Source organism: Podarcis cretensis (assembly GCF_951804945.1).
Source record: "Podarcis cretensis genome assembly, chromosome: 10".
Classification (NCBI taxonomy): domain Eukaryota; kingdom Metazoa; phylum Chordata; class Lepidosauria; order Squamata; family Lacertidae; genus Podarcis; species Podarcis cretensis.
This window is the reverse complement of record NC_137179.1, coordinates 22,172,299-22,193,644: the sequence shown is the minus strand read 5'-3', so window position 1 is coordinate 22,193,644 and position 21,346 is coordinate 22,172,299. Positions and strand designations below refer to the sequence as shown.

At 42.3% G+C, this 21,346-nt stretch overlaps 2 protein-coding genes across 9 annotated transcripts in view; both read left to right on the top strand.

Annotated features, from left to right (window-relative positions):
• CREB3L2 (cAMP responsive element binding protein 3 like 2) overlaps positions 1–18,056 on the top strand; it is a 298,302-nt gene extending 280,246 nt beyond the window's left edge. Inside the window, exon 13 of the transcript XR_013842796.1 lies at positions 17,924–18,056. The gene's annotated coding sequence lies outside the window, so the exon portion shown is untranslated. The remainder of the gene's footprint in view (positions 1–17,923) is intronic.
• The window catches only part of DGKI (diacylglycerol kinase iota), a 251,072-nt gene that overhangs the window by 183,985 nt on the left and 45,741 nt on the right, over positions 1–21,346 (top strand). For all 8 annotated transcript variants that reach the window (XM_079992291.1, XM_079992288.1, XM_079992294.1 and 5 more), the window contains 5 exons: positions 668–768; positions 9,578–9,657; positions 10,339–10,383; positions 18,321–18,390; positions 19,985–20,025. In XM_079992291.1, coding sequence (XP_079848417.1) covers positions 668–768; positions 9,578–9,657; positions 10,339–10,383; positions 18,321–18,390; positions 19,985–20,025 — 337 coding nt within the window. The remainder of the gene's footprint in view (positions 1–667; positions 769–9,577; positions 9,658–10,338; positions 10,384–18,320; positions 18,391–19,984; positions 20,026–21,346) is intronic.

The following is a 21,346-nucleotide window of genomic DNA, read 5'->3' as shown; positions in this document are numbered from 1 at the left end:
AGAAAAGACAACAACAACAAGGGGGGGTTATTTACTTATTTATTTCCATCCTTAGTTTTAATGAATGTATAGGGGTTTTTTTATTTGTTGATTGGTTGGTTTTATTTTTGTAAAGATGCCTTGAGCTGCCTGTGGTGAGGGAAGGTGTCTAATAAATTTATTTATTTATTTATTTATTTAATAATCAGACAAACCTCTCTGGGGAAAAGCTTTTCCCAGCTTGAGAACTACTTTAGAGAAGGGCCTCTCAGGTAGCCTTCCTCCTCATCTTAGACAGCTGGGTCTCCCACATAAGGTCCTCTGTAGGAAGTCCTAATCTACAGCGGGGCAGATTTCAAATTTTTAATGGAAAAAAACCCAGCAGGTGTACGCCAGATTTGAAACAGAAACTTTTCTGACTTTCTCAAAAGGACTTGTTGACCCCTGTGACCTTCAAGGAATGCTGTTCCATTGAATCAAAGGCTGAACTGTTTTATTTGCAGAAATCTCGTGTTTTGAGATTGGCAGCTCAGTGCTCGTGGGGATTCGATTTTTATTTTTAGTTTTTGCTTTTTGCTTCTGTTCTTCGTCTCTCATTGCAGCTCATTCTAGGAAAATCAGATTCTCTCTTCTGAAAACCGATGTTAGCTGTGACCCTGCCTAACATTTCTCTCACCTTTCCTTGCAGTCCCCATGCCGTCTTAGAGCGCCTGAGGATCAGAGTGAACAGAATTAGTTTACAGGATTATGAGGGACTGCATTATGACAAGGAAAAGCTTCGGGAAGCTTGTAAGTATATATATAAACATATGGCTGATTAGTATAACTGCATTCATGTGTTCTCCTATGTATATAGGTATGTATATAGGTAGCCTTTTGATATTAGGCTGACATGTTTTGGTTGGGCTTAGTCAACAGCCATTTGCTGTCAGGTCCTGCCTTCTTTGCTTTGTGCTCCACAGAACCCGAGTGCATTCCTGATGCCTGGCAAGGTGGCTTTTATGAGGGAAAACATTGGGCAAGAAGATTTGTGTGCATTAGTGGCGCTGTGGGTAAAAGCCTCAGCGCCTAGGGCTTGCCGATTGAAAGGTCGGCGGTTCGAATCCCCGCGGCGGGGTGCGCTCCCGCTGCTCGGTCCCAGCGCCTGCCAACCTAGCAGTTCAAAAGCACCCTTGGGTGCAAGTAGATAAATAGGGACCGCTTTCTAGTGGGAAGGTAAACGGCGTTTCCGTGTGCAGCTCTGGCTCGCCAGAGCAGCGATGTCATGCTGGCCACGTGACCCGGAAGTGTCTCCGGACAGCGCTGGCCCCTGGCCTCTTGAGTGAGATGGGCGCACAACCCCAGAGTCTGGCAAGACTGGCCCGTACGGGCAGGGGTACCTTTACCTTTACCTTTATAGCATCTCCTGCCCTCCAAACTTATAGCTTGGCGCCATTTTGAAAGAGGCAGTTGGGACATCCCCTGTGTTTACCAGCACGTTTTCTTTTAAAATGCTGCTCCTGTATTGGACGCTTCCTGAAAACAGAAACCAGCTGATCCCTCTATGACGTTTAGTCCTTTGTTGCAAGAAACAATCTCCAAAGCAGACACGATCATTATAGCTATACTGTAGTACCTCTGGTTGCAAATGGGATCCGTTCCAGAGGCCCGTTCACAACGTGAAAAGCCTGCAACCTGAAGTGCTGTATCTGCGCAGGTGCGTGGTGCAATTTGGTGCTTGTGTGCATGTGCAAAGCGCAGTTTAGCGCTTCTGCGCATGCGCAAGCAGCGAAACCCAGAAGTAACCCTTTTCGGTACTTCTGGGTCGCCGTGGGATACAACCTGAAAAAAAGTAACATGAAGCAAACATAACATGAGGTATGACTGTAATGCTTGAGCAAACAGGGAATCAAGAGAAGCCCTGAAGATAGAGATCTGGTGTGACAATGGACAGCTGTGGTGGATAAGGCAAAAGTAGCAACCCCTCTTTTCAGAGCAGGCAGGCCACTTGTTTGGAAGAAACCCATACCATATGGATAATGCCATCATGACCTGCTGGTGCACTTTCTTGAGACATCTGGCAAGTCTGCACGGAATGGCGAAAGGCTGAAACACTTCATTCTGTTCTGCTCCATTTTGGCATATGAATGATACAAATGTCTTATACCATAAGGGCCTCATGCAAATACCCTTGTAGTCATGGAGAAGATTCCCATTATTTTTCCTGATTCTCAGTTAAGACCTTATCAACCTTGAACTTCACAGCTCCGCTGAGAAAAACAATACACAATTTCTGGGAGAAAGTATAGCAATTAATGGTCACGTTCAATCAATGATGCAGAAGTCCAAGGGAGAGGTCAGCCAATCTGGCGATGCTGTTGACGGCAACACCTTAAAATGAAGTCCTTTTCCTTGGTGACATGCACAGAGTCATTAATCAGTGCAGGATGTGGCTGCTTGCGATAACAGTTTAATAGAGTCTTGTTCATGCATCTGGCTCATTATTCATATTCAATTACAAGGACGGCTGTTTGTTATGTAACAAAGCTGCAGCTTCCTTTTTTTACAATATGGGATTCCCTGGTAATTACTGGATGGCAAATCTTCTAATTGGTTTGCTTATCTTCTTGTAGAAATATGGTTATTCTGTTTAGACAGTTTTATGCTCCCACACACACCCAACACACACACACACACACACACACACACACACACTTTTCGCTGTTCACTGGTACTTTTCCCCAGAGTTGAAAGCTGATGGTCTCAATAATGGGAGCACAGGTTCTTCTAACAAGACTAGTGCCATCTCTTGCTACATATTTCCACCCAGAAAATTAAAGCCTTCGTCATGGGTTTGCCAAACATTCTTCATGAAGATAATTGTTAGGGTTTGTGGGGAGAAAGCATATTAATTATTGAAATTATGCTAGCTAATGTCGACTGCCTGGTTTGTGGTGGGAGAGCTGTCTTGGATGGTGCTGAGCAGAACTCTTCATTGAGGAAAATCATTTGCCTGAGGGAAAAATTTGCCATATTGCAACAGCAGAGGTGATTCACCCTTGTAACATTGTGGCATGGTGCACAACAGTACCTCCAACACAATGGGGCAGTTTGGACATCATGATAAACCTTTGTTTATTGGAGGGACATGGAATAAGACATTTGGGGACTGTAGACTTGCTTTCTGCTCCCAGCTGTGAGCATCATCTCTGTGGAGAAGATAAGGAAAATGGCCAGTGGGAGCAATGGACTAAGACATGGGAGACTAGGCTTCAAATCCCCACTTGGTCATGAAACTCACTGGGTGCCTTTGGCCCAGCAACAGTCTCTCAGTCTAGCCTACCTCACAAGGCTGTTGTGAGGGTAGGAGAAAAACAGAGAGCAGGAGAACCATTCATGTCACTTTGAGCTCCTTGGAGGAAAGGCAGGATATAAATCTAACAATAAATAGCCTTTGACTTACCCACTCATGCTCCCCTCTCCAGTGGTGAAGGTATTGGAAGCCTTTTCTTCAGTTTTTGAAGAAAACAGCTTGTTTCATTTGAACCTGGCAAACTATGATTCACCTTATCTGTAGTTTGTTTTAAACCAGCTCACTTCAAACCAAGAGTTATGAAGACAGCTTAGCTTAACAAACCACAGTTAAGGTTAATCACAGTTTTGGGTTCATGTGTAATGCTAAACCGTGGTTAATCAAAAATGGAAGTGAAAAAAAGCTTCATTTCCTTGTGGATGTGCCACAGGAGGAATGAGAAGGGCGAGGAGAAAATGAATCTTCCATCACGTTAAAACAGGAATAATCAATGTGGGGCCCTCTAGATGTTGTTGCACTTCAGTTGCCATCAGTAAGCCATCATGACCAGTGCTGGTGGGATAATTGGAGTTGTAGTTCAGCAACACCTGGAGGGCATCACTTTGGCTTCCCCTACATTAAGTCATGGTTTACTAGGATGTCCAGTCCAGTTTATTGTGGATGTCTCTCTTTTGCGGAAAAAGCGGTAGATCAGTCTCCAAATGCGTGGGTCATGACTCTTTCCCAATGTTCCCCTTTCAGTCTTGCCCACCTAAATAGGCAGTAAATGATGAAAATCATAACACAGAAACCCGTTTAAGAATGAGCCATTTTATTATCCCTTTGGGAGCCCTGCAGGAAAGCTATTAAGATTTTTGCCTGAGACATGTCTTCATGATGGAGCATCAAATACTTCGACACCAGCGTAATAACCTGGATCATCCAAACTCAGAGTAAATAAATTTTGCTCTTCTTGTTTGCTTGAAATACCAATTTGATTCTATCAGTGGCCTCATCTGAAATTGAATTTTTTTACTCCTGCATCCAACTCGTCATACATGCTGTTCAGAGAAGATTAATCTGGGCTCCACTGGAGGTAGACAACTCATTTTTGAAATCCTTCCAAGAAATTAAATGATTCCATACTTTCCTTTGTAATATTGAAACAACCATTTTTTTAAACCTTATTTTACCCCATTTTTGTTACTCACTCCACTATTTTATTTTAGTTCTTTCTGTCTCCCATCAGAGCACTTTGGTGATAGAATGGAACAATATTCTTATAAGAGGTACAGGTATTCACTTAGGACAGTAAGTGTGTGTGTGTGTGTGTGTATGCTTGAGAGGTAATCCAATTCAAGTTCCTTCACTTTAACCAAATCATTCCCCAAAGATGAATTTGTCCAACCAAATTGCATAGTTCATTTGTTCTTTAATGGTAAGCGTTCTTCTGATACAACAGTTCCCACCCAGTGAGTAATTTTGGAATGACTTCCAAAATCTCAGTATAGGTGAATGTCACATCAAAGGGAAGCAAAATGAATTAGTGGAGAAAGCAACAAAAATCTTAAATTTCTAATTTTTAAATTAGGCTTATTGTCTTAATAGCTGAAAGGTGCTCAAAAATGTGTGGGTAGTACTTGGTGAAACATCAGAAACTGAAAAAGCACTTGAGAATGAGTTTAATTCACCAGATAGAAGGGGCTTCATTCATCCCTTTGGCTACTTATCCATAGAAGACTTTGCTGTTGTATCTTCCAAGTGTCAAATCCTTTCCTCCTCAGAAGTCCTGGGTGACTTGAATTCTGGAGGCAGTTACATGAAATAATCTGATCTATACAAATAGGCTCAATTTGCATAATTTATTTTAATTGTAACATTTTCATCAGGAATGGGAACCTGTGGCTCTCCACAGGTATGGCCAATGAACAGGGATGATGGGACCTGTAGACTGACAACATCTGGAGGGCCACAGGTTCCCCATCCTGGCATCACATAGTAACTGCCAGTTGTATGCTACTGGCAAGGCCAGGCTGAGTCAAGCAGCTATGCCCAAATATAGATCTGGAGCGTCTGACTCTGACCTCTAGTTCAGAGTCTGTAAAGCCAGTGCACCAAAGCTAGAAGCTGGAGCCTGATGTTCAGCAAAGAAAAGCTACTGCTCTGGATTTTCCAGAAGGCAGAAGAAGACAAACCTCCTAGTGTCAATGCCAGTCTGGTCGACCCAAAGGAGTGTTTCTGTGCTTAGGTCTAACCATATGCCATGACGAATGCATTGCCAACTGCTGACCTGTGTTATTTCCTCATTCTCCCCAGTGACGCAGTTCCAGGATGGCACAAAATCAGTATGTGGCATTCTCCGGCAGCTATTGGGGCCACAGTGTCCCCTCCCCTCTTTAAAAGTATTTTGTAGAAGTACCAGTCAGTTGGGAGCTGTGATTTAAGTTCCCCACAAGGACCCAGGATGATGATGCACCAGGAGCATTATGGGAAATTAAATTGGCAGTTCCTAGAACTGACAGAGCACTTCATCCCACCACCACATAAGCCTACTAGCGGCTGCGGCTGTGTGTGTGTGTGTGTGTGTGTGTGTGTGTGTGTGTTTTCTACCTGTGAGCACTTTGCCAAGGGCTGATTTGAACCTGGAGTTTGTCCAGATTACCGAAGGCACGGGCGATGTGATGTCACCGTGCTCAGAATTAAGTAGCCCCTGTCAGCAGCACTCGGCCAAAAATGGAATCACTGCTTTGTTTCGGTGTAATATTTCAGCAGGCGAAATGGAGCTCTTGCTTCTGATAAAAACACACTCATTTCCCCCGTGCTGAAAAGTTTAATAGAAGAAAATAGCACAAGAATTTATGAACCAGCTCTCTCTTAGCCCACTTACAGGAACAGCAGTGATGTACTGGTTATTGTTGTAAAAAGATAGAAACCAGCAGCTAATGAGGAAGCATCAAAATGAGATCCCAGCAAGCCCTTATATCATAGCTCTTCAAATACTTCTTTTTTATGGCATGATAAGCTAACCAATAATAGTATGCAAGCAGACTTTACTCTGTCAAAGAACCAAAGTTTGACAGCCATGTCCATTTCACATCTTATCAGTGCCTTGATGTCACTTTTGAAAACCTCTGACATTTGCACTAAGAACAGGGATGAAGAGAACCTTTTTCAAACTGGGGTCTGTATTCCCTAATTTCAAGGTTCTTATGCCATTGGTGGGCAGGGCAATGGATGTGATACTGATGCTCACCTTTGTACAGTCCAGCCATGCAAAAGTAAGTGGCTTCTACAGTTAGCATCTCTTCATTCAGACATGCAAGAAGCATTGTTATAGTTCAAGTGGATGTTCTAGCCAGGCAAAAGAGCTGGATGATAATGATCAGCTGGAGGATAATGCATGAAATGAGTTATATATTTTAATATTTTCTTATATTTTGCTTATATTTTAATATTTTCTTCTGTAAATGTGTGTATAGATACTTGGCAAATGAGAATTTTCCTTAATGCTTCTGATGAAGTGGGCTGTAGTCCATGAAATCTTATGCCACTGCAGTTGTTTGTTAATTTTTCTTTAAAAAGATCCTTCTCAATATTTATGTATCTGCAGTTGAGTTCCTGCCCAGTTAATGAAAGAGACGTGAGAGGCACAAGGAGGGCTTGGTCACTTAATCTGATAGTGTCAGTAATGGCTAGTGTCTGCAGATCTAACTTGATAGGCATCTTCTGAAAAGTCTCTCTGGAGCATCTCACCCATGGACTGCATTCAACATGTCTTGATGCCAGTGGTCTATTACTAGGGTACTTCCCCCCTTTCACATGAATAGGACAAAGTACTTCCACATTAGGAGGGCTGCACTGATTAATGTTGAGAACAGTATCCTTGTTGCTTAAAGTAGCATTGTGCAACACTTGATTTATTGGGGGAAAGGTAGGGGGCTTTTAATGAAATACAGAAGCTTCACACCCTGTTTCTTTCTCATTTTCATCAAATCACTCCTTGTCCCCTTCAACTGCCTTCCAAATATTATAGCTATGGGTTACAAGAGAAGGGGGCCAGGTCCCACCTGCCTTGTATGCTGAGCCCTGGCACAGGAGCTAAATTAAAGAGATGTATGGAAAGGTAGGGACGCGGGTGACGCTGTGGGTAAAACCTCAGCGCCTAGGACTTGTCAATCGCATGGTCGGTGGTTCGAATCCCCGCGGTGGGGTGCGCTCCGATCGCTCAGTCCCAGCGCCTGCCAACCTAGCAGTTTGAAAGCACCCCCGGGTGCAAGTAGATAAATAGGGACCGCTTACAAGCGGGAAGGTAAACGGCGTTTCCGTGTGCTGCGCTGGCTCGCCAGAGCAGCTTTGTCATGCTGGCCACGTGACCCGGAAGTGTCTGCGGACAGCGCTGGCTCCCGGCCTCTAGAGTGAGATGAGCGCACAACCCTAGAGTCTGTCAAGACTGGCCCGTACGGGCAGGGGTACCTTTACCTTTTTATGGAAAGGTAAACAGAGTGAAAATACATGGGGAAAAATATTAGCCTGCTGTTGCTTCTTATGCTTTTAAAAGCTCTGCATTAAACAAAGTGCCAACTGCAGACTATTCATTAATTTCCAGCATGACAGAAATGAATGTCAGAAACAGTCCTTTAATTCTTAAGCCATTACAGCCAGCTTAGAGCTCATAATATGATCAACCATAAGCAGTTTGTGATGAGTTTGATAGAAGAAAACTAAATTGTTTAATGATGCATCAATATGTAATCTTGAAGGTTTTTCATTTGAATTTAAAGCTCTCCCATGTATTTGAAATGCACTGAGTATGTATTTTTGAAATAGAGTTGTTGTTATTCAGTTTCTGTGCACTACAAAAATACAGTGCCAATGATGCCTGGGTTAGTTTATTCTTAAACTGTTTCAGCACTGTTGTCAATGCTGCTGGGTAGAGAGGTCCATGCTCATACACACTCTTGCAAAGGTGGAAGGATTAGCAGTATTAGGGCAAAGAGCATAATTCACTAAGAAATTCTACTGCACACTGAATGGGAGCTATGCAAGAAGTACTGTGGTTCTACACTAGGGATGGACAACTGCAGCCCTCCAGATATTATTGAACTCCAGCTCCCATCAGCCCCAGCCTGCATGACCAATAGTGAGGGGTGATGGGACTTGTAGTCCAGCAACATCTGCAGGGTCACAGGTTCCCTGCTCCTACACAGCTCTGATTCACTTCAGTGGGGATTGAACAGGAGAACCTCCTGGCAGATTGTGTCCAAAGCTCCTAGGAGACTAGGACACTTGCAATTTCTTTTCTGTGATTTTTGTTTTTTTACAAATGGGGATAAATGACCAGATGTTAATGAAACCCAGTGTTTCCATGGTGTTTTGAATGGCTTTACTGGACTTGCTCACAAATTTATTGACAGCTGCACAAGTTATTATAGCTAGGAAGTGGAAGGGGCAAAGTGAATATAAAATGGAAGACTGGTATAAAGAGGTGCGGGATATTAGCTATTAATGATAAATTAACACACGCTATTAGGGTAAGATGGGGAATATGCAGGAGAATATGGAGAGTGTTTGTAGAATTTGTACTGTTAAAACGGAAAGGGGTCAAAACATTGCAAGAAGTGTTGAAATTTTGGGAGCCTGGGTAGTTAAAATGGAATGGTCTCAGGGGTGGGGTGCACATTTTATTCTTATTTATTTATTTATTTATTATTATTACTTTGTCAAAATAAAAAATATTTTTTTAAAAAAGAATAAATAAATTGCTTTACTTTGATTCCCCATGCTCTTTACATAGCATGAAAATTTCTACTCTCTCTCTCTGTGGGAATAATGTGAAATGTAGTAATGTCACTTTATGTTGTCGTGAACAGCCTTGACTGGATTTTCTGAATGAATCCTGATTTTTTTATTATTAACTATGCTGAGGTGACCACAGTTGAGATACCTCTATTTTAAAGTATGACTGCAATCCAGTACATGTTTCCTTGGAGTAAAACCCATTGGCTTTCTAGGTTGGTGTGCACCAGGCACACCATAGGCGGCAAACCTATAACCCTCCAGGTGTTGTTGGACTCCAACTCAGTAAGCATGATCAATTTTCAGGGATGATGGGAGTTGTAGTCCGCCAATATCTGGAGGACCACAGGTCAAACGAGCCTTGTTGTATAGGATTGTGCTGCTAAAAAGATTGCACAGTACTGTGATTTCTTTCTGTTTTGCAATGTGCTGTAGTTATTATTATTATTACTACTATTGTTGTTGTTGTTGTTGTTGTTGTTGTTGTTGTTATTATTATTATTATTATTATTATTATTATTATTCCTGTAGCTATTCCTCTGGGAATGATAGTTGTCAGAGGAGACTGTGATTTGGAGACCTGTCGCATGTATGTGGATCGCCTAGAGGAGGTGAGTTGCCGCAAATTACACACATGTACACAGGTATTCAGGGCCGGATTTAGGTTTGATGAGTCCCTAGGCTACTGAAGGTAATGTCCAGCTGTCCTTTGTCAACAACAAATTGTTGCTGTTTCTTGTGTTGAATATATGCTATATGGTAATTTATGGACCTAATAGGTATCTAAAGCCATTTGCACATAACAAAATATGTACCGCATTTTATTAAAGTAATTGCTGAACTGAAATACAATTAAGCAGAAGTATATTTATAGTGAAATACAATTAAGAAGAAGTATATTAATAGTGAAATAATTATCAAGCTTTTTTATTCATAACAAACTTAATAATGCAAACACATTGGCATTTGGCAATAACAAAAGTTCCTTTAGAAACACAATTTACAAAGACTCATAATCTAGTCTCTAGAAACTTGCTATAACATGAAATAATAATAGGTGTAAATATATGATGCAAACTACTAATAATTATAAATAGCAGAATGTAGGCACCTTATATAGGGGCCCATTACTTACTTCATAGGAGCCTACACAACATTTTGTGACATGTCTGAACAATAATAAATGAAGACGTTTGTATATGGCAACAAGTTAGCAAGGATGTTTGGAAAACGATGGAGGCTGAGGCTGGTTTGGGACTAACCATTCATTGTTTTGATCTTTCTCCCTCTAGGATTTACAATCCGTAAGTTCAACAACACAGAGAGTCCACTACCAGGTACAACATAAATGGTTCCAGTCTTTTTAAAAGTCTCTATTGTCCTTGTCTCTAAGTTTTCCAGCTAGCTTCGCCATTTCAGCGTAGTCCATCAGTTTTTCTTGCCATTCTTCTTTTGGTATCTTGTCTTCTTTCCATTTTGGGGCTAGTAATATCTTAGCTGCTGTTGTGGCATACATGAATAGTCCTCTATATTTTCCTGGCAAGTCTTGACCTATAATTCCTAGCAAAACAGGACGTGACTCTTGAGAGAGGGCAAAGCCACATTCACTTCCTTTTTATATAATATTTTCAGTTCATGCAAAGATCACCTGCAGCAGTTTCTGTTTGCATTTACAATCTGTTTTTGAAGGTTCATCCTCCAGCGTGCATTTTAAATATAATCTCGTCTGATTCACGGAGTTGCATTTTTAATCTTGTTTCGCCTTAAGGAATATTCTACCTTCATGCACTTTCCACATCATTTCCCCCAGCATGCTTGCGCACACGCTAAAATGAAGAGTTTAATAAAGTATAGCACCAGCAAGGGGACCTACCTTATAAAAAGAGAGAGAGGTGTTCTACATTTTTGAATTTTCTGATGTAGAATAAGGGCTTGTGCCATTAAGATCAGTCGGGATGGTCTCAGGCCAGTCTTTGCTGCTCTTTCCAAAGCGTGAAAAATCAATAAAAGGTGAAGTTAGTAATGGATCATTTCTTTCAGAGTGTTTCGCTTCCAAAAAAAAATGTACATCAAACATTTGCATGGAATAGGTATTATCGTTACCACCACACCATTTAATATATTACCTGCCGTTCACCAGCAAGCCCCAGTGTGAATTATTACAGTTTAAGAACAAAACAGTGAAAACTGTTCTTCCAAGACCCTCAGTAGCACAAGGAAACTGCTTTTTTTTTTTACTGAGTGTCCCTTCATAAAAAAGTAACATTTCAAACCTGATCCAACTAAAGTTGTGACTCCAGACCGAAGTAGACATGACATTAAATGCATGAACACAACTGACATTTTTATTATTATTACATAAATAGTAAATCTTGAGTTATACCAAGTCCCACGAGATGGACTGTTACTGTGTTGTTGTTGTTTAGTCGTTTAGTCGTGTCCGACTCTTCGTGACCCCATGGACCAGAGAACGCCAGGCACTCCTGTCCTCCACTGCCCCCCGCAGCTTGGTCAGACTCATGCTGGTAACCTCGAAAACACTGTCCAACCATCTCGTCCTCTGTCGTCCCCTTCTCCTTGTGCCCTCCATCTTTCCCAGCATCAGGGTCTTCTCCAGGGAGTCTTCTCTTCTCATGAGGTGGCCAAAGTACTGGAGCCTCAGCTTCACAATCTGTCCTTCCAGTGAGCACTCAGGGCTGATTTCCTTCAGAATGGAGAGGTTTGATCTTCTTGCAGTCCATGGGACTCTCAAGAGTCTCCTCCAGCACCATAATTCAAAAGCATCAATTCTTCGGCGATCAGCCTTCTTTATGGTCCAGCTCTCACTTCCATACATCACTACTGGGAAAACCATAGCTTTAACTATACGGACCTTTGTTGGCAAGGTGATGTCTCTACTTCTCAAGATGCTGTCTAGGCCTGTCATTGCCCTTCTCCCAAGAAGCAGGCGTCTTTTAATTTCGTGGCTGCTGTCACCGACTGTTACTGTAGTATATAATATATACTGTAGTATTTAATTATTATTATGTATTTGTTTATACCCCTCCCCTCTTTTCCCTTATGGGATTCAAGGAAACTTGAAGAAAGAAACAAGAATCACTAAAAACTTTTTTTTTTGGGGGGGAAAGAACCATTAAAAAATTAAACATTAATAAAATTAAAACTATATACATAGATAACATCTGTTTAAAACATACATATAATCACAATAACAATTGTAGTACTTATATGACCCCCATCTGCAGTGAGAAGTGAATATCAGGACAAAGGTTCCAGATTTGTGTTTTCCCTAAGATTATAGATTTTCATGGTGCATAAAAGTTTTTAATGTGGGAACATTTAACAATATGATCCTCCACCAGCAACCTGGAATTCTACATTCCAGAAATGGGTTTATAATCTCATCTCTTATCTGTGAGGACTTTACTTCTGTTGCAATGAACCTGGAGCCTTGACACTCTTCCTTGCAGCTAGCATTTCATAGGTGAGGGTCATCGTCTTTGATGGTTTGCCACTGAAATGGTTCCAGTCTCTTTTTAATCCACATTGTGGAGAGGGATAATGTAAAATATGAACTGGAGGGGGACAGGACAATGAAGTCGTTGCAGATGCTTGAAATGAGATTTCTTCCAGGACCTGCACATTTCGGAACAAATCCTTCCTTGGGGCGCCTTTGAACAGCAATTCTCATCAACAGCAAGGGAATTATTGTTGGAGTCACTGCAGAGTTCTTTGCTTTTGATGAGGACTGCTGTTTAAAAGTGCTACAGAGGAAAGGCCCTGTTCTGAAATGTGTCGGCTTTGGAAGAAATCTTGTTTCAAGCATATGGAGTTGCTTCCTCTCCTCTTCCCTGATTGTGGTGCTTTCCAAGTTTTGTGGTTGGTAAAATATGAACTGTCATATTGCCTTTCCTCTGGTGAGGGATGTCTCCACCTGTACCAATCAGATTGGCTTGGACAGAAGTCAGGCTTCCCCCCCACCACCTGCAAAGTGCTTCTCAATGTGAAAAGCACATTGAAAAGGGTTTCTGAAGACCCCTGGGAGCAAAGAAAGTCATCTGACATCATTGCAATGTCAGGTGATAAGTAAGTGGCTCTCCCCACCTGTAAATTTGGCCCACAAAGGGTTGAGAAAATCATGATTTGGCCTCCCAGACAGATCCATTTCCCCACCCCTGATGTATATCAATGAATCACCCACCCAGTTCCTCAAGTAAGCCTCTTCGAATCCTCTTGTGCATCATCAGCACTTGATTATTACTCATTTTGAATGGACTCCTAGATTCTCTTCAATTTCCCAGGGAGTTATTTATATATTCTCTGAGCATCTCTTTGAGCTCTCACCCCAAAGCAGCATTGTCTTGTTATCAACCTGGTATGAATTATAGAGAGAAAGGCAGACGGTACCTGCGCTAGAGCCTTTTAGTTAATAGAACTATCTTCCTGTCTCACTAATAAGATGTCTGGGGCACTTTTAGATCTCATAAACAAAGTACATTTCATTCTTGGGGCTCCCTGGAGTTTGGAATGGGGAGAGTCAGCAGATAGCATCACCATGAACTCAGCTGCAAATGAGAAACTTGCCTCCAGATGCTGATTTGTGTTCCCTTCCTTTTTCTGTGTGTTGCTTGCTGCAGTATGTTTAATACATAGACACCCACCCTCATGTAAGTGAGAGCTCCACCTCCCTCTGGTTCAGCTGCTGTGTTTGGGTTGCCTTCTACAAAGTTACAGGGAGAGAGTCAATAGATTCCTTCTCCGAGTGGATGACTGCCAAAAGCAAAGGCTGCATTGGCTGTGCAGCTGCGCCCAGGAATCTCCCCTCCTCTCTTCTTGTCAAACTATCTTCATCTGAGTTATCAAAGTCAGTGTTTCTCATAAATTCCTCATTCTCTGCATCTTTTACCTAAAGCAGTGTCTGCACTCAAGTTAATTAGTAGATCAGCTGAGCAAGAACTGCACTATTCTCTGCAGCAGAGCAAGCAGGTCTATGTGCAAGGCTAGCACCGCTGCCCAAGCAATCAATGCAGTTTTTTGGGGTGTCCAAAAAATGTGGCTAGGGATGGAGAGGTGCTGCGTCCCAGAATCCTGCAAGAGATTCCAAAGGATGCCTCTCAGATTAAAGTGCAGCCATAGCTGAACCTTTCTGTCTGCAATGTGGGATGCATCAAATATTTCAGGGTCTATCCTGTGGTTTATTTCCACCACTTTCAGTTGTACAATGTAACCTGGAGCTTCCTCCTTTCTGTCCTTTGGTGCCCATCACATCACAATTTTTAGGGTTAACTGAGAATTCCTGTGCTGCAAGAACAATTACTGCTGGGGTCTACAGCAAAATGCTGTTGGATGGAGGTTTGCTGTTCAGTGCCCCAGCCACCTGCAGTTTTCTTCCTGGCTCCCCTCCAGACTTTCAGTGTGCTGAGGCAGCTGAGCATGCTCAGTCCTTATTGGACCATTTTATTTTTGAGGATGGCAGGGGTTGCCCCCTTAATACCCCCCCCAAACTTGGTACTTCTGCAAACTGCATAGATGTGCATGCTGCTATCATCCTCCTCTTTTACATTGGACATGATTTAGCTATAATCCTGTTGACACTCACCAAGTGAGGTTGGTGGTGGTGATGGTGGTGATAAGAATCAATCAATCAATCAATCAATCAATCAATCAAGGTATTACAAATTCACCATAATTCTCCAGGGCTTGCTGTTTTCCAGAGAAAGTAAACTCTCTGAAACTCGCACTCAGAGCAGGGTTCATGCCTAAACGTAGGAAGGAGAAGCCATCCTTTGGTGGATTCTGGTGTGTGAAGTGGATGGAGGATTTATGTGATAGAAATAGTTCTTGCAAAAGCAGCACAAGTCAGGCTTTGCTTCTGGGTTTGCCATATCTTTGAATCTCTTGGGAGCTTGCATGAGAAGGGTGTTGGGAGCATCATTTACTTCCCCATCCTGCATAACGAAGGAGGGAAGTGGATGATAGATAGACGACTTAAAACAAGCCCGGAGGCAGCAGCTAATAAGACGAATCTTGCGGCTTCTCATGGGACCGACGTAAAGGCCATTAACCACCGGCAGAAATCTCATGCCAAGCTAATGAGCATCAGCCTGGTCGTGAGAAATTAGAGATGGAGTCTTTCAGTGAATTAAGCCCTAATTGTTGTAACAGTATGGTTTTAGAAATTGCCCAGGCAGAGAGGGCTGCCTTCTTGCACACCAAGAATGCATGAGCCAAGAACAGTTGTTTTTTTGGAGTCGACCACAATCCAGATGGTATTTACAGTTCGGTTCCATATTTTTGGCCATGGTGCTATATCTTTCTTCAAAGCTGGCTTCGTTTACTAGCTAAGAGCCTCTAGCAGGCTGCAATGTTTAAACAACAACAACATGGGACAGGCTAGTGCTCCACATTTGTTTACTTTTCTCGGGGCACATTTTAGAGGCTGTATTTTAAAACTAAACACTCATTTAACATAACTCAGAAGATTTGACCAATGACGTCAGTGGCTGGCCATGATGCTGTATAATTGCTCCACTGCTGAAGGCTGTATGCCTCTTAACATCAGTTTCCGTGGAGCACAAATGCGGGAGAGTGCTGTTGTGCTTGTATCTGGCTACCAAGCTTCCCACAGGGATCTAGTTGACCACAGTGAGAGGAGGACACAGGGCTGGATGAGCCTTTGGTCTGCTCCTCTAAGTATGTTCTTATGACACTGGCAAGACATTATTGACCCGGTTACTGACTGCTCAGTTTATATGCAATTATTCTCATATAGATTCACAATAGCCCAGTATAATCCATCACAAAGTTCAAAAATACCCATAGGTACTGAAAATTGGCCTGGCTGTGTGGCAAGCTCCAGGTATCGTACAATTGGCTGAGCAACCATCCATCACGGCATGACATGTCCAGATAGATTTTCAATCTGCAATGAAAGTGTGTGGGTGTAATCGTCATTGCAGCCTAAAAACCAGTTGGGGAAAATAATAATCTGACAAATGCATGGCTGTTTGGCTCACTCATTGATTTTATTGTCCAGCCGGGGGCAATTTTTCAGTCATGTGAATCTACCCCGAAGAGTTCATTCATGCATGCATGTCAGTCAGTGGCTCACACCTGAATGTGTGAGGTGATTCCTTTGGAAAGTGTTGCTTAGGAGATTCCATGGAAGCTCTTCCTCTGGAAAACTGACTGGTGCTGAGACTGGTTCAGTATTAGCTACACAGATTGGCAGCAGCTCTCCAGAGTTTCAGACAGGAGCCCATCATTTCCTACCTGGAAATGCGAGGGGTTTAACCTGGCACATTTTGCAAGCAAAGTATGTGCTTTTCCCATGAGCCTTTCCCTTTCTGTACTGTTTCCCACATGCAAGTGTCCCTAGTGGTTGTTGCCATTATCACCTGGTGGATAGGCATGTGGGAGCTCACTTTCCATATACGATCCTGATTAAGCATTTACATCCACAATAAAGCAATATTTGCAAAAGTTTAATACAGCGGTACCTCGGGTTAAGTACTTAATTCATTCCTGACATCAGTTCTTAACCTGAAACTGTTCTTAACCTGAAGCACCACTTTAGCTAATGGGGCCTCCCACTGATGCCATGCCACCAGAGCAGGATTTCTGTTCTCATCCTGAAGCTAAGTTCTTAACCCAAGGTACTATTTCTGGGTTAGTGGAGTCTGTACCTGAAGCGTATGTAATCTGAAGCGTATGTAACCCGAGGTACCACTGTATTGTAGCTGTTGCTGAACCATACCTTAGGCAGCACCCAGAGCATGGGTAGGCAAACTAAGGCCCAGGGGCCGGATCCAGCCCAATTGCCTTCTAAATCTGGCCCACAGACGGTCCGGGAATCAGTGTGTTTTTACATGAGTAGAATGTGTCCTTTTGTTTAAAATGCATCTCTGGGTTATTTGTGGAGCATAGGAATTTGTTCATTCCCCCCCCCCCCCAAACAATATATATATATATATATAATCCAGGCCCCCACAAGGTCTGAGGGACAGCCCCCTGCTGAAAAAGTTTGCTGACCCCGCCCACCACTTCCTCATCACCAGAACCCTGTGTTTACTTGAAGTAAAGCCATTTTTCACATGCAATCCTAAGCATGTTTATTTGAAAGCTAACTCTGCAATATCAACAGGACTTTGTAGGAAACATGTTGTTTGACAAAGCAATCCCTCCAGCTATCACCTTGAAAATAACTTTTAGGTTAAATGCAGTTAATAACCATATCTGCACCAACATTTCAGTGGCAGGATTTATGATAAAATAAAACTGCTACTGCAGCATCCCCAAGAGATAACTGATATCTGTGATACACTTTATTACTCAGTGTTAAGTGTGATGGATAAGTGTCTTAAGTGTGTTTTCCTCACCTTTTCACCAGGTCTAGCAAACTCAGTCCAATCTATCCTGTGAGTCAAGACTCGCTCCCATTAACCTTCTCAACTCAGAAGGAGGAAGAAATTCCTATTGCCCGATGTTGATATATTTCATATTATTTGCAACTATGCGAATGGTGCAGTGTTACGGAAATATATTAAGACTCGGAAAAACTGTTCTTTGCCCAAGGGGACACACTTCTCTGCATCAAATAAATAAGTGGGAGGGGAGTTGACAAGGTAGCTAATCCTGGGGATTTGACTGTAACAAGCATGGAGTGTTGGTGGTGGGAGGGAGCAAATTGCCTTCAGATCTAGTACTGTATTTAATTAACTAATTGCCTGAACATGTTTGTGGTGCCATCTCTCTCCCTTGCTTTGAGTCCCTCCTTCTGTGTGGCCTGTGAATTATCTTCTGAATCCTTAAAGCACACATACTGGCATTTGTCCACAACCCTCAATCCCCTCCACACTGGGAGCCAGTGCGGTGTAGTGGTTAAGAGCGGTAGACTCGTAATCTGGTGAACCAGGTTCGCTTCCCTGCTCCTCCACATGCAGCTGCTGGGTGACCTTGGGCTAGTCACACTTCTCTGAAGTCTCTCAGCCCCACTCACCTCACAGAGTGTTTGTTGGGGGGGGGGGAGGAAGGGAAAGGAGATTGTTAGCCGCTTTGAGACTCCTTCGGGTAGTGATAAAGCAGGATATCAAATCCAAACTCTTTTTCTCCTATCACCATTGCCCCCACAATGTCTGTCTTTGTCTCTGAGCTTCTTGGGCCTTTCTGTTTTGCCTATAAGTTGTCCTTTGCAGTGATGGCCAAATATGAAGAACAACTACTCCTCCTTCTTATTTCTTAATTTTTTCCTCCCTCCTCCTCTTGTTCTACCCAGGACCAGGAAACCTCTTTCCCAAGAGCATTGTCGGTTCAGAGGCTTTCTCCTAGATGGTGCTTCCTAGATGGTAAGTGCAGAAGATGGTTTCATTCATCCTTGAAACAAAGAGGATGTAGGCCGTTTATACACTAAACCTTTAAAGCACATTCCGAACACATTCTTTCTCTCAAAAGAAATCTGGACACTGTAGTTTACCCCTCACAGACTTACAATTTCCAGCAAGCATTAACAAACTACAGTGCCCAGAATTCTTTAAGGGAATGAATGTGCTTTACTGGTATTGTGTATACACGGTCTGAGGAATCTACTTGGACACACACATTGAAGAGTTTTGACAGGGGTAACTGCAGTGGCGGACCTTGGTGTCTCAAATTTCAGTGGCACCCTGTGTGGCGCCAAAATCCAGTGCCCCCTGCCTCTTGTCTCCCATTCCGTTCAGCCCAGACACTGAGATCCACTGCTGAGGGCCTTCGGGTGGTTCCCTCACTGCAAGAAGTGAAGTTACAGGGAACCAGGCAAAGGGCCTTCTCGGTAGTGGCACCCACCCTGTGGAACGCCCTCCCGTCAAGGAAATAAACAACTATCTGACTTTTAGAAGACGTCTGAAGGTAGCCCTGTTTAGGGAAGTTTTTAATGTTTGATGTTTTATCAATTTTTATTTTTATTTTTATCATTTATTATTATTCTGTTGGGAGCCACCCAGATTAGCTGGGGAAACCCAGCCAGATGGGCGGGGTATGTATGTATATATGTATGTCTGTATGAATACATACATACATACATACATGCATACAGCAATAGTGGTAGATCCTGCTCCATATTCCCCTAGAGCAGCTCTGATAATTGAAGCTTTTCTAGCTGCCCTTAAAATGAATCTTGAATCTATTGTCTGTTAAATCAATACATGTGTGTATTCCATTATCATCCACCATCAAGACGAACAGTTGTTGTTGATGATGTGTGTAATGTTAATTATGGAGAGTACGGCTGGTGTCCTGTAGCACCTGCTATCTGAGATGTCACTTGGTAATACATTTCTCCCCCCTACCCCAGAAGAGACAAGGGAGAGCCCCCGGGGAAATCCTGCCATTTTGGAAATATGTTATTATCAAACAAGAGTACTGCATTGCTATTTTCTTGCCTTATTTGTCTACTTATCTATTTCCCATGCTGGTCTTACAAAGTTTCAAAATAAAATGCGTAACTGAAATGCAGGTCCATTCTACACGTGATTGCTAATATACCAGCTGTCCATCAAATGTATTAAATCACACGCACAAACAACACATGGTCACATGTTACAGGGTAATCCTATTCATGCTTATTATAGGCTGTATGATCATATAACAGACAAATTCTGCAAGAACAAATACCCCAGGATCTCAGTGAGCTTTACATGCACATGTACTTTGCAAACACTTTATACTGTACACCTTCGGATGAAGGGTGTTGCATAAATTTAATAAATAAAATAAATGAATAGCATGGTTGAAGCATCAAAATAGAATTGTTGGGTGGTGGGTTGTTGTTGTTTTGGTATGTAAGAGTTTTTACTGCTGAGATTTTTGCTGAACTTTTAGAAGAAGAAGAAATAGCAAGCTTTAAGAACATTTTTCCTCCAGACCTTTTCTTTAATGTAGTTATTTCCTTCTTATTTCCAGCAACTTCGGCCGATCGCTTTTACCGCATCGACAGATCTCAGGTACACCACAGCACCGTTTCTTCCTTTCATTCCCCTTAAAGCAATCCTTGACAGCGTAGTGCTCTGATTGTATTTTGTACCCCCACTATTCCCAGCCAGCCCAGTCAAAAACATCTGGAGTCTGAAACATCTGGAAGGCACTAGGTTGGCAAAGTAACTGCTTTAAAAGATTATGTCAGAAGGTACAGGATTGGATTTACCATTATACTCCAGATAACAGGACAATAACCAAATAGCAACATCTTGTTATATCTAATTGTTTATCAGTTGCAGAATTGGGGCAGATGATCAAGTGTCCATCTATAGGATACGACTGATCTGTGATGTTCCATGACCTCAGAAGGAGATGGACTCTCCTACTCTGGAAGTTTTTAAACAGAGGTTGGATGTCCATCTGTCAGGGACACTTTAGCTGTGATTCCTTCACTTCAGGGGTTGGACTAGATAAACCGTGGGGTCTCTTCCAACTCTACAATTCTATGATTCTAAGCAACACTGAATTAAAATTCTAGGATGTGCTGCATGCAAATCAGGTCACAATTTTTTTTGCAACTCAGGACTCCAAATTTCAGAGAAAACTTGAGCCCGTTGTTTAAATGTTGGAACCTCACATTCAAAAATATTGGAGACTCTTGCATTCAGTAGAGAATGAATTAAATAAAACACCCTGTGTGCACTGGCAGAAGACAGCCAAAGTCAAAAGAACATTTAGAGGCAAAAAGGATCTGCTCTGTCTTCCTGGCTCAAACCCAGTTTGATGTCTAATAGCACAACTTTCGTCTCCTTTCTTGCTTATCTTTCTGTGCTCGGGACAGCTGCATTTTAAAAAGTAAATCTCCGCGTTTATCTCCTTTTGCTGTTTACAGTCTGCCTGAAATCCTAATCCACTGCATGGGAGATAAGATAACTCTGGAAATTATGATAATGTTACAAGCCAGTACAAAATACATCTCCATGCTTTAAAAGCACATCAAACTAATGGTACCGACATTTGTCAGAAATGTAGCACTCTGTGTGCGTGCTGAGCACTTGCTGGAAGTTTCGCAAACAGTAGTAGTAATTCTGTTTAGATTTCCTTTTTTAAAAAACAAAACAACATTTATTGGCTGTGCAGCTGCAACAAACTAACTAAAGGTGTGCTTGATGCTTTCTGGGACTATAAGCAGAGCCCTGTTGCATCAGACCAATGGTCCATCCATTCCAGCATCCCATCTACTGTATATATTTTTGCTGCAGTCCTATAGAATGTGTGGAGCTCAATGTGATGTGTGTATAAAGGTAAAGGTAAAGGGACCCTTGACCATTAAGTCCCGTCGTGAAA